The sequence below is a fragment of the Cynoglossus semilaevis genome, chromosome 15 (assembly GCF_000523025.1).
Source record: "Cynoglossus semilaevis isolate Cse_v1.0 chromosome 15, Cse_v1.0, whole genome shotgun sequence".
Lineage (NCBI taxonomy): Eukaryota > Metazoa > Chordata > Actinopteri > Pleuronectiformes > Cynoglossidae > Cynoglossus > Cynoglossus semilaevis.
In genome coordinates, this window is record NC_024321.1 from 14,108,060 (window position 1) to 14,119,845 (window position 11,786).

General features: G+C 38.2%; 1 protein-coding gene across 1 annotated transcript in view; it reads right to left on the reverse strand.

Moving 5' to 3' along the window:
- Positions 1-1,960: 1,960 nt before the first annotated feature.
- The window catches only part of LOC103391122 (LON peptidase N-terminal domain and RING finger protein 3), a 12,490-nt gene continuing 2,664 nt past the window's right edge, over positions 1,961-11,786 (reverse strand). Inside the window, exons 2-12 of the mRNA XM_008327261.3 lie at positions 9,468-9,586; positions 8,886-9,008; positions 8,620-8,736; positions 8,306-8,528; positions 8,130-8,208; positions 7,868-7,982; positions 7,629-7,750; positions 7,085-7,243; positions 6,832-6,994; positions 6,591-6,740; positions 1,961-6,072 (exon numbers count right to left, since the gene is read on the reverse strand). Of these exons, the coding sequence (XP_008325483.1) occupies positions 5,914-6,072; positions 6,591-6,740; positions 6,832-6,994; positions 7,085-7,243; positions 7,629-7,750; positions 7,868-7,982; positions 8,130-8,208; positions 8,306-8,528; positions 8,620-8,736; positions 8,886-9,008; positions 9,468-9,586 (1,529 nt within the window). The 3' untranslated portion in view covers positions 1,961-5,913. The remainder of the gene's footprint in view (positions 6,073-6,590; positions 6,741-6,831; positions 6,995-7,084; positions 7,244-7,628; positions 7,751-7,867; positions 7,983-8,129; positions 8,209-8,305; positions 8,529-8,619; positions 8,737-8,885; positions 9,009-9,467; positions 9,587-11,786) is intronic.

The window sequence follows — 11,786 nt, forward strand, 5'->3', positions numbered from 1 at the left end:
TCACCCAAAACATGCCTAAGATGAAAATCTTTTCTTGCACATTGCTCATCAAATCAGGGCAGTTAAAGAACATTTTTAGAATTGTTTTTTTTATAAAAACTTTTTATGTCATTTTTGTTCAAAAACAAAACCTTTTCGATTAAATATTTTGCAAAATTCTTTTTTTTTTAAATTAATCTTTTCCTGCACGTTTCTCATCAAATTGGGGGATTTTTTTTATAACAACTTCTGTCAAAATGTGAACTTTGTGTCATTTTTGGTCAAAAACTAAACTTTTTTGATGAAAATCTTTGTAAAATTTATATATATATACGATTAAATATTTTGCAAAATTCTTTTTTTTTTAAATTAATCTTTTCCTGCACGTTTCTCATCAAATTGGGGGATTTTTTTTATAACAACTTCTGTCAAAATGTGAACTTTGTGTCATTTTTGGTCAAAAACTAAACTGAAGAATCTTTGTAAATTTTTTATATATATATATATATATATATATCTTTTCCTGTACGTTTCTCATCAAATTAGGGCAGTTACAGAACATTTTTAGAAATATTTTTATAAAACTACTGTGAAAAATTGAACTTTTCGTGTCATTTATGTTCAAAAACTAAAACATTTTGTGGGCGTTTTCTGTAAAAAAATATTTTCCTGTACGTTTCTCAACAAATTAGGGCAGTTAGAGAACATTAAGTTTTTTAAAAAAAGATTCTGTCAAAATGTGAACTTTTTTGGTCAAAACCTAAAACTTTTTGGTCCGCTGTGTGGTTTGGTTTTATAAAATAGGTTTGAGCTCAGTAAGCTCAACCAGAATTAACACATAAGGCGCATTGCCGATTTTGAGAAAATTAAAGGCTTTTAAGTGCGCCCTATAGTGCGCAAAATACTGTAACTGTACATGGTATGTTTCAGATTTATTCAATTGAAAATGTAAATGTGAATATATGAATTTTCCATTCGTACCACTAGAGAGCGCTTAAGTACCACTGGTTGACACCTACCACTGGTTGACACCTACCACTGGTTGACACCCACCACAGCCTGAGAACCACTGGTCTAGACTACAACAAGTCTAGTATATTATTAAGATAACTTCATTAGAGACCAACTACAATTAAAATCCTGCACACAATTTCTGACGGATCTACGTCACTGAAACGTTAGCTATGAGGATGGATGCAAAGCGAGGGAAAGATAATCGATATCATGAAGGCACACTTAACGGAGGAAGGTTTTAACCAAACAATAAACAATGTTTGTGAAACACAGGTAAAAGCACTACTTACCGACAGGTGCTTTCGTAGGTTTGACGTTGACAGCTCAGTCCGCCGATGACGTTATTTCCGCGTTTGGATTTGAAAACAAAGAGCTGGCTGAGATTTGGCCAATAATTTTCCTTCTCTTTCCGAGTCCTCTGCTCCACAGGTACTCTCTGCTGGGCAATCATCCACCTCCAGTTCCTGTTCCCCCGACGACCGGATGCAGTATGACACACAGTGGAAAACCGTGCGCGCACGGCACGCAAATAACTTTACGTTAAAATCTACTTAGGTAAATGTAAAATTAACTATACCAAAAGCTACCTAAAAAAAATTACAAATTGCTCACGAAGATTACTTAATTATAGCAACGTGAGTACAAGAAATTCCAGATTATTTTTTTCCCCAATTTGATAAGAAACATGCAGACAAGATTAGGATCTGGAAGAAAAAAAAAATAAAAAAAATGTTATATTTTTTCACCATCTGACCAACATGACATGAGAATGTAAAATTTAAAATATTAAATAAAAAATGTAAATTATGTAAAATAAAAAATTTAAAAAATGTAAAATATTTCTCAAAAATGCCTTAATTTGATGATAAACATGCAGAAAAGATAAAACTTTGGCAAAAAAAAAAAAAAATCATAATTTTTCACCACCACCCCCAACCCCTGAAGAAGACAGAAAGAGATGTTAGGATCTGGTCCAATCTGGTGTGTTGAAGCTCCTATCCAGGATTACAAACACAAACCTTTTGGTTTATTGACAAGCTGTTGCATCAAACTTTTACATGGCAATGCATACTAAAGTTTAACTATCAAAAGCTAATACAGAACAACATCAGAACACTTTCAGGACACACATTTAAATTTACACCAAATCTTCAGGCACATGAAGAGGCCAAGGACGTATGAGGGACTTCAGTTTTTGGTTGGGGAAATGACTGTGATTATTAAGAAGTCCTTGAAGTGTCGAGTGATACGCTTCTGTCCCAGATATGAGGGACCTCCGAGGAATTCTGAACCACTGGCGTCATTTTAGGTCAAAAACTGTTATTGTTAAAAAAAAAAAAAGGCTGGCAGAAAAGGGTAAATTATGTTGTTTAACCAAGCTACAGTAAATGTAGCAAATAAAGGGAAGATATTTAAAATTATTATTAACAAAGAACTCTGGCATTTTTAACACATAGCTCAATTGATTCCAGGTCAAAAAGCCCTTACAAATGGTCAACAATTGTATTTTGTTTTTCTAACAAAGACCTAATTTTACCTACTGTTTGAAAGCTCAGCCTGGCAATAACAAGAGGCGCAAAATTTGACACCTTCCTTTTTGCATAGTAAGGTGTGTAAAACGTACAGCATCACCAGACAGGATGGAGGGGAAGAGGTACTGTATGTAGCTGCCTGTACAAACACATAATGAGCTCCTTTACATTAACAGAGTTACACATGCACTGTGGTGTCCCCTTAGTGACCAGTTCATGTTGCATAGCACTTGTAAAGACATTTTTTGGAGCATGTCTAAAGGTGAAAAAAAAAAGCAGCCTCTAGGGGGGGTTTGTTCTGCACTCGTACCAGCGGCTGTGCTAACAAACAGTAGGATGTGCTACTTGGCCTACTCGGCCGGCCCCGACTCAGTGACCTCAAACAAAAGCGCTATGTGTTGAAAGACAGCCGAATTTCCTCTAAGAAAATTCTAAAAGGTCGAGAACATCAGAACCAGGTCATGCTGTTGTTGCATAGCTGCATGAGGAAGAAGATTCCAATCCCTTTCTACCGAACCACTTCACAGAGGTCGGGTTGGACGACTACAGTGAAGATGATTGAAGTGCTACAGATCATCAGTTTGTTAGCATGAACCTGTCGGACATTTCCTAACCTTTGGGAACTCCCAACTCGTCTCCATCTTTTTCTCATCTCATTATTAGTTTTTGTTTAGTTATAAAAGAAATAATAATCATTTCAGCCAAATTTAAGGTGACAGCTTCGTTTTAGATTAAGCTCAGCTTTAGCAGCTAAATCAGGCGTAAATTAAACACGATGACGTGTATTTACTGCATATCTATTCTGCCACCTAATGGTAGTTTATTTTATTTTTTACACCTCAGTGACTCTTATTGTACTTCCAAACAACACGATACTTTTGAAGAAAACAAAACATTAGCTTTTAGTTGTTAAGACTGCACTGAACGGCTGCACACGGAGTAAATTCTACGTGAAGTATTCTGAATTTTTATCATGTGAAACATGTTGTAGCAGGTGTTTAATTCACATGTTTTCCTCCTTTTCTTGCTCAGTACAATAATTCACCTAAGACTTAACTAGTGACAAATCACTAACCACATTTATCGACTCCAATTTAATGAACGGTCTGATGCGTCTTCACACAAAAACTTGATAAATTGTATCTATTTGCCTAATAATATAAAGTTGGTCCTGTACAATATTGCTCTGCCATAAAACCGTCCTTTAACGGCCGTTTCTTAATGTGATTTTAAAGGAAAAAAAAAAACTAGAAAAATTGAAATCCCTTTTTCTGGCTCTTCTTCTGGAAGAAAATAATTGTGATTTTTTATGATTTTTAAGATTTTTATGAAACCTCTGCTGCAACATTGGAAGTAAAGAAACAATTGCTCTAATAAGAAACATTATAGAAAAAAACAAACAGAAACTGAAACAACAATGCATACTGTATAAAATAGGACACTTTCAAAACAAAACAAAAGTCTCATTTTACGGATGAGATTTTTTTTTTCCATGTGAAAACATTTCTACAGAGACAAAAGGAAGGCCTCAGTATTTGAAAATGTTTGTCTTTAGATTTTTCACCCAATAGTCGTTCACGTTCCGTGATCATTAACGTCCGCAGGTGTTCCAGGACTTAATACAACTGATGTGTGTAAATATCTTACGTAAAATTCAAGAATATGGAGAAGGCACTATTCTTTACTATTAAAATGGTACCAGTCACACATAAATGAACACTGAACCTTCGCACTCATATAATTTGTATTTGATAAAAAAAAATAAAATAAAATAAAAAAGAGCTCCCAAGCCTTTGTTGTCTTTAAGGTGCGGTGAGAAAAAAAGGCAAAATTCACCAATATAAATATATAAAAAAAAAAAAAAAAAAAAAAAATCAGAGACAGAGTGCATTTAAAAGTAAAGCTCATAAAAGTAAAACACAGTTTATCCTTAGGGTTGAAAATGTGATATTGCTGTATGTTTAAATTTAACAATTTTATTCTGGAAGACCTGTTTTAAAAGTAGCTCTAAAAACTTTTATTTTGACAGGTGTCAAAAGGATGATTTTATTTATAGAGAATTAAATGTCTTCCACAATAAAACCAAATCAGCCCGGTTGTTGAGGACCTCCGTTCTCGGGGATCAGATTTACCAACATGTTAATTCAGTGCTAATCCACATGAAGAAATAATCCAACGTCTGTCGTGATGGAAGTAAATACACTGAGGCTAGTTAGCAGCATCGGCCTCCTGTGGTTTAAGTGCAAAACTTAGTCAGATAATCTGAGAAGATTACAATCAAGGGAACATAATCTTCACAGATTTCACAGCGAAATAACAGCTACTCACAGCAGGGGGAGCCAAATGTTGGAAACAATACTGGGATTATGATAAACCTGGGTGGCCTGTGGGGGGTGGGGGGGGTGAATACACTCAGTTCATGCTAACCAGTGCAGTTTAATGTTTAGGGTCAACATCATTCTATTTTTTTTTTAAAGCTTTTTGTTCAGAAACTGTCATCGCTCTCTCTCTCTCTCTCTCTTTCTGTGAAATGTAAACAATGTCACTGCATGCATAAATAATGAAAAATATAAATAACGATAAATGAAAAAAGAAAAAATCAACAAATTAAAAAAAAAAAAGGAAACTATAACAGAAGCCATGGAGCACATCGATGTGGAGGTTTCGGTCCACTGTGACCCAGCTGGGTGATACAGACACAGAAATGGAAGCAAAACATAAAAAAAATTAAATTAAATAAATTAATTGTAGAAAATGTAAATAAGTTCATCTTCGGCCAATTCATCAAGGTTGTATTCAGTCACTGAGGTTTAATGAATATTAATTATTAAGTATTACTTTGCTGACTCAGCTGTTTTGAGCACTGAAAAACAAAACAAAAAAAAGCTAAATTCATCGGTTGGTTTCTTGTATAATTTATACATTCCTGAAGGGCAGAAGGGGAGGGAAGAGGGCGGGGGTAAATTAATGACTGCTGCTGCTCCAAGCGCTGAACTGAAAATGTTTCTCACCTTTATTTAAAGCTGCGATGAGACAGCTTGGCAAAAAAACAAAAAACAAAAAAAAAACGTTCCAATAAAAAATGAAAAAAAAAAAGCCAGGTTATATTTCACTCCTAGTTCATTTAAGGTGTGTTACTTCACACTCACTTTTGCAGCAGAAACGAGGAAACGAGGAAAGCGAGCCCGAGGGGCAACGCTGGACGCGGACGGATGAAGACACTTATCGTGACAAATGGAAGTTTTCAATACCTTGACCGGCGTCTGTTGCCGTCTGTCGAGACGTAGACAGGAGTTCTGTTCATTCAAATGCACTTCATGTTTGTTCTGCTGCTGAGGTGGAGGTAAACTTTGACAGCAGCTTCGTCAAGGTCTGCCTAAAGAGTCCTTCACCGGTGTCTGCTCTGGGCCATGAAGAGCAACACCTTACGTATACCATTGAGGCGGTCCTTCAGCGAGGTCAGAGCGAGGAACGGCAGCTGCGCTCGACCCTCCAACGGAAGAACGGCAAGTAACCACCAACACCATGACGGACCGTTGGGACAGGCCTGGTGGTAGAGAGAAGGAAACAAATGTAAATGTTATGTGGGATGTGCGCCCCCTGCAGGGCTGTGTGCAAACATTTGTCATTATTAATAGAACCTCACACTATTTGTCATAAATTAATAATAATTAAATATTTTGTGAAAATTTTCGTATCACAATATCTAATTTCACGATACTGTGTCGATATTTTATAAATAATTCCCAGTCCAATATTCCTGGTGTTGGTTTTCATTTTTGGTGTTTCATTTTTCTTTCTCATGCAATGATTCCAAATGTAGATCCCTCTGTTCCAGTGTTAGTAACCTGATGTGACCTAAAGCATCGTATTATATCGCAATGTATCGTATCGTGTCGCAGGATTGTTGCCGATACACACACATCTTGAAAACATGTTTTGTTAAAACACAAAACAAAACACAGCATTGGTAAGTTGCCTAAATATTAATATAATAATTGTTACAACCATAATTAGCCGTAATGCTAGTCCTTATCATTCTCTGGCTCGGTGTCGTCAGCTTACCTGCATTTCAGAGTCTTTCTCAGGCATCGGTCCAAAGTGTCCTTCAATGCGTTCCTTCTGCTCCGCCTTCAGGGAGTTGACCCAAACCAAAGCCTGGTCGTACACCGCGTCGTGCAGAGACTGCAGCTCCTGCAGTGCTACACCTTCCACCTACAGGACACATCCACCTCTGAGTTAAATTTGTTTCCATCTCCACCCTCCCTGCGCCCCCACCCCCCCACTGAATCTAGGCTCCTCCTACCTTGACGTCCTCCAGGTATTCTATATCAGCTGTGTTGTAGCCGTCCCTCTCTCTGTGCTGAATGACTTTAAACCTCCGTCGGCCGATGGTGTCCACCACCGAGCGGCCGTCGGAGAAGAACTTGACGTCGCGGATCTCTAACAGACAGCCGTAGTCTGCGAACCTAGAGACAGGAGACCCAGCGTTAAGAGCCCACGTATTGGAACATTAACACAACTGTTTAAAAGCACGCAGGTGTGGGCTCCTCACTGACCCCTTCAGGTTGTCGGCTAGACACATGCCGAAGCAGTTGGTTCCCGTCTCCATGCATCGGCGAATCATGAGTCTGTAGCAGGGCTCGAAGATATGAAGAGGACAGGGCACTGTGGGGAAGGCCATGGTGCAGACGAATATAGGCACATTCTTGTTTAGACTGAAAAGACAAAAATAAATAAATTAATATATATATATTTTATGATCTTCAACCTTATCCTCTGTTTTCTCCATCAATTTCTCTGTTGTAATCAGTTGTCTTGTTCCTTCTATGGTCTTTTATACTATAAAAATATAGAAATAATTAGTTTCCTTCTATGGTCTTTTATTACTATATACTATTACTATAAAAATATAGAAATAATTAGTTAATTTTAGTTAACTTATCCATTAATTATTTAAAATTATTTTATTTAGTTTTCAGGCTGATTAATGACAGGACAGCAGTCATGGATGTGTCTCATCTACTGCAGGTCAGTGGGTAAAAATAAATAAATAAATAAATAAAAATCCCATGATGTGTTGTTGTTGTTGTTAAAACTCACTTGGAGAGCTCGGCCATCTCCTCCTGGTGGACCTTCTGTCGTTCCATGAGCTCAAAGGGAAAATACTTCAATATCAGGTTCTCCATCAACGCAGTTTTACAGTACTGCCTCTGGACCAGGTACTGGAGAGAGGAGAGGGCATTGATTATTATTTATGTATATACATTTCCACATCAGTCTAACCCTAACATCAGGTCACGACCCTGTCTAGGTGAATGACTTTGACAGCAGACAGGTACCTCAGACAGTTCCTCTTTACAGAGGGGACACTTGGGGTTGTGGTCCAGACAGCGCTCCAAACACTGAAGACAGAAGGTGTGACCGCACGGTGTCGTCACGGGCTCGTAAAACAGCCTAAGAAAGAGGAAAGGAAACACGTGCGGTTAGAGACGAGGTCGAGGACAGACAAACACATGTGGCTTGTGATTGTGCAAACTTTTTGTTAAATATGAATGGAATAACTATTCAGAGATATTTGGGTGAATTCTGTGAGACCTGTACCTCATACAAAGTGGACATTCCAGATCTGCCGGGTCCAAAATAGGGCTGACCTCAGGGCTCAGTGATTCAGTCACAGGTTCTGGAGAGAAAAATAATCACACAATAAATAATGTTACACCAGATATTGTGTGGTACATTTATCAAAAAACAATAACAAAAAAACCTCAAAGACTCACCAGATCGGAGTCTCTTGTGTTGGTTTTGTCTCTCTCCTCCCTGCTGCTCCACCTCCTCTTCATCCTCTGAGCTCCTCTGTTTCCGTTTTAGGAAAAGCGAATGAGCAGGTCTTGCGTTCTCAACCTTTGGTTGGCCTTTAGCTCCGCAGCACTCTGACATCTCGTGCACAGGAGGAGTGGAGGTGAGCCTCGACTCTGATGGAAATATACTGGGGCTGAGAGTCTGGATGGAAAGGAAAGTGTGATGAAACCTGATGTCACTTTGATTTATTTTATTTATTTTTTATACACAGAGGACATGGGACATCGCTCACCTGAAAGGAAGAACTGATGCTGTTTTTTAAGTGGGTTCTGGAAGACAGCAGGCCCGACCGGTTTGAGATGTGTTGAGGGACCTGATCTGTGACCGGAGCCAGCAGTTGACTGAGGAGCTGAAGGAAGAGAGCGAAACATGATGTCAGCGCTGAATCTTGATTATGTAACAATTTCCCGTGCGATGTGTGAGGACACGAGAAGAGGAAAGAGATCCTTCATTTATTACAGGATCACAGGTCACGGGCTGAGTGGTGTTGTTATTTACCTTGTAGGCCTCGTTCTTAGCCTGTCGACAGTCAGGCTCCATGGACAGACAGACCAGGTACTCTCTCAGAGCCTTCTCTGATTTGCCCAGCAACACCAGAGCCTGAGCTTTACGGATACGACCCTGTAGGATGGAAAATAACAGTCTTTATTGTCATTGTACGGGGGGGGGGGGGGGGGGGGGGGGGAAAAAAAGAGGGGGGGGGGGGGGGGACCCCAGAGAGCCACCGCACAACAGAGAAAATGGTTTAAAAATGAACAAACACAGGAACAACACAAGGGAGAAAACAGTGACAGTGTAATATACACAACTGAAATACATACTGTAATAAACCAACATATATACATATATATGCACACACACATAAATATATATATGAATATATAATATATGAATACATTTCAGTTGAAAGGCGGCTGCGGTTGAAATCATAACGTGAACAAGATGAACGTTTTTGTAACATATTTTCATTTACTTCATGCTGCATATTCTACCAAACCCATTTATAGAAGAATTTGTACATTTCCCAAGAAAACAGGAAGTAACAAGAAATTAAAAAATTCCAGTCTGTGTTCTGTGTACCTTGGACCACCGGGGCTTGAGTCTGCAGACCATCTCAGCGTCTCTCAAAGCCTCGTCATAGTGTTTCAGACTGGAGTGGATCTGGGAGCGGTTGCTGAAGAGAATGTGGTCCAACGGTGCTGGAGACAAAGTGGTAGGAAAGAGACAGTGAGTCACAGCAGGGTGTTATAGGAAATAACAATTTTAAAAAAAAAGAACATAGGTTTACATACAAATATACACAGACATATACAAATACATAGTCGAGCTACTGAGACATACAGTAGTTCATGTCTCAGTATTTTTAAATCTCGAAATATGAAGAAACAGTAACCAAAAATAGTTATCAAAGTCACATGTTCCAAAGCACACGGCAGTTTTATTTTAAAACGTGTAAATTTAAAAAACAAAGCATGAAATGCTAAACATGCATCAAGTAAAAGAAAATATTCAAAGGCTTCTCCCCATTATATAAAACTGCTGTTGTTTTTTAAACACAACAGTAAACAACCGTTACCATAAACAAACATTAAGGATTTCTTTTTATATCGCCACCTGCTGTATTAAGATGATCCTCCTACAGTATTTATATCAAACACATTTTGACTTAAAAAAAAAAAAATACTACATATATACATGATATATTGAGGTACTTTGACTAACTGTATGCTGCTAAATATATTACATATATGCATGATATGTTGAGGTACTTTGACTAACTGTATGCTGCAGTGTGATATAATATGACTCAACACTGATTTAGTCTAAAAATATTACAACACCTTTTTATTTTTTTTATTTGTATTTTTATTGCTCGTGATCTACCAGCACTCCTTCTGTAGATGGCGATATAACAGTAAATCGTGATCTACTTATGGGCCACACGTGGCTTACACCATATAGAGCACGTTATGAAAAAGCTGTCTTACAAAACCATGCAACTCTATCAAGGTCACCCACATTCTCGGTTTCATAACTAGACATTCCTATGGGGAGCAGCAGGAGACGAGTTCTGGGTGTTGTGCAAACATATGAATCATTTCATAATATAATAATTAAAGAAAAACAGAGAGAAAATACAGTGGATGATTGATTAGATTACAGAACTGCAGAGAAGGGTTATTGTACTGCACAGGACACGAGTAGCTTCGTTACGCATGTAGCCAGAGAATGAGTGATCGGAGCTAATTATTACACACACACACGTCCCTGTTTAAAAAGCGGAGAGACACGAAGTGGACATGAGACACCATTCAAACCAACATGAGCTCCAACATTTCCACACACAGAGTTGGAAAAACAGACAGTTTCTTCTGGAGAACAACAACACGGTCGTGACGTGACGGAGCTTCACACACACACGCGACTGCAGGAAAAGTTGGTTGAAACTTTATATTTACCCAACATATATTGCACCGTCCAACCTTTATCACCACTGTAGTCTTTTTACTTCAGTAATTAAGTAATTTCATTAAGGACCATTTCTGTCTCTTTAAATCGCTAACCATTGGAAACTGTAAGGATTTCTGCCCCTTGACCCTCAACTATTACAGTGTCGCCACAGTCACAAAAACATCATTTATTTTGGAAAATATTGTCCCCACAAGTATAGCTGTATCAAATATATACACACATATAAGTTTAAAGACACTGTAAAGCTCCAAAAATATATTTTTAACATGTCCATACAGAGATCATCACAGACAGGAAACCAATCTGTCACTCAGCGCCAGACACTGATAACAGTTATTATAGCCGAGCCTGTTAATCTACCATCGGTCCCACCCCTGACATGACGGTGTGTCTCTTTAATGAATAATTATCAGTAAACATGTCACTGCAAACATACCGGAGCGCAATCAGCACAAAGTCATCCGAGGTCAAAGAAAATCCCAGACACGGGCCAATAATTCAACACTGACTAAACCTGACACACACACATATAATTACGCCTGATTATAAGTCATTTAAACCTTGCATCTGATATCGACTGGTTTCCTGTGAGCCCAGAAGGACGGATATAAGAGGGGACGTTTTTATCCCCCATCTATAATCTGTATATAACCATGTAAATCAGTGGTCATCAACTTGAGGTCAGCGGGCCAAATCCAGGCCGTCTAATCCAACCTACGACTGGATTCCAAAATAAACATCACCAAACCGTCCAATCCAACCCACGACTGGATTCCAAAATAAACATCAATAATATTATAATAATGGTAGGCAAAAAAAATGATTGAGTAATCTGACAAATATAGGTATAGACCCCTGAAGTGAATGAAACTAAGGGGTTAAATTTGAATGTTGGTCAATTATTAGAAGTGTGTCACTTGTGGTTTT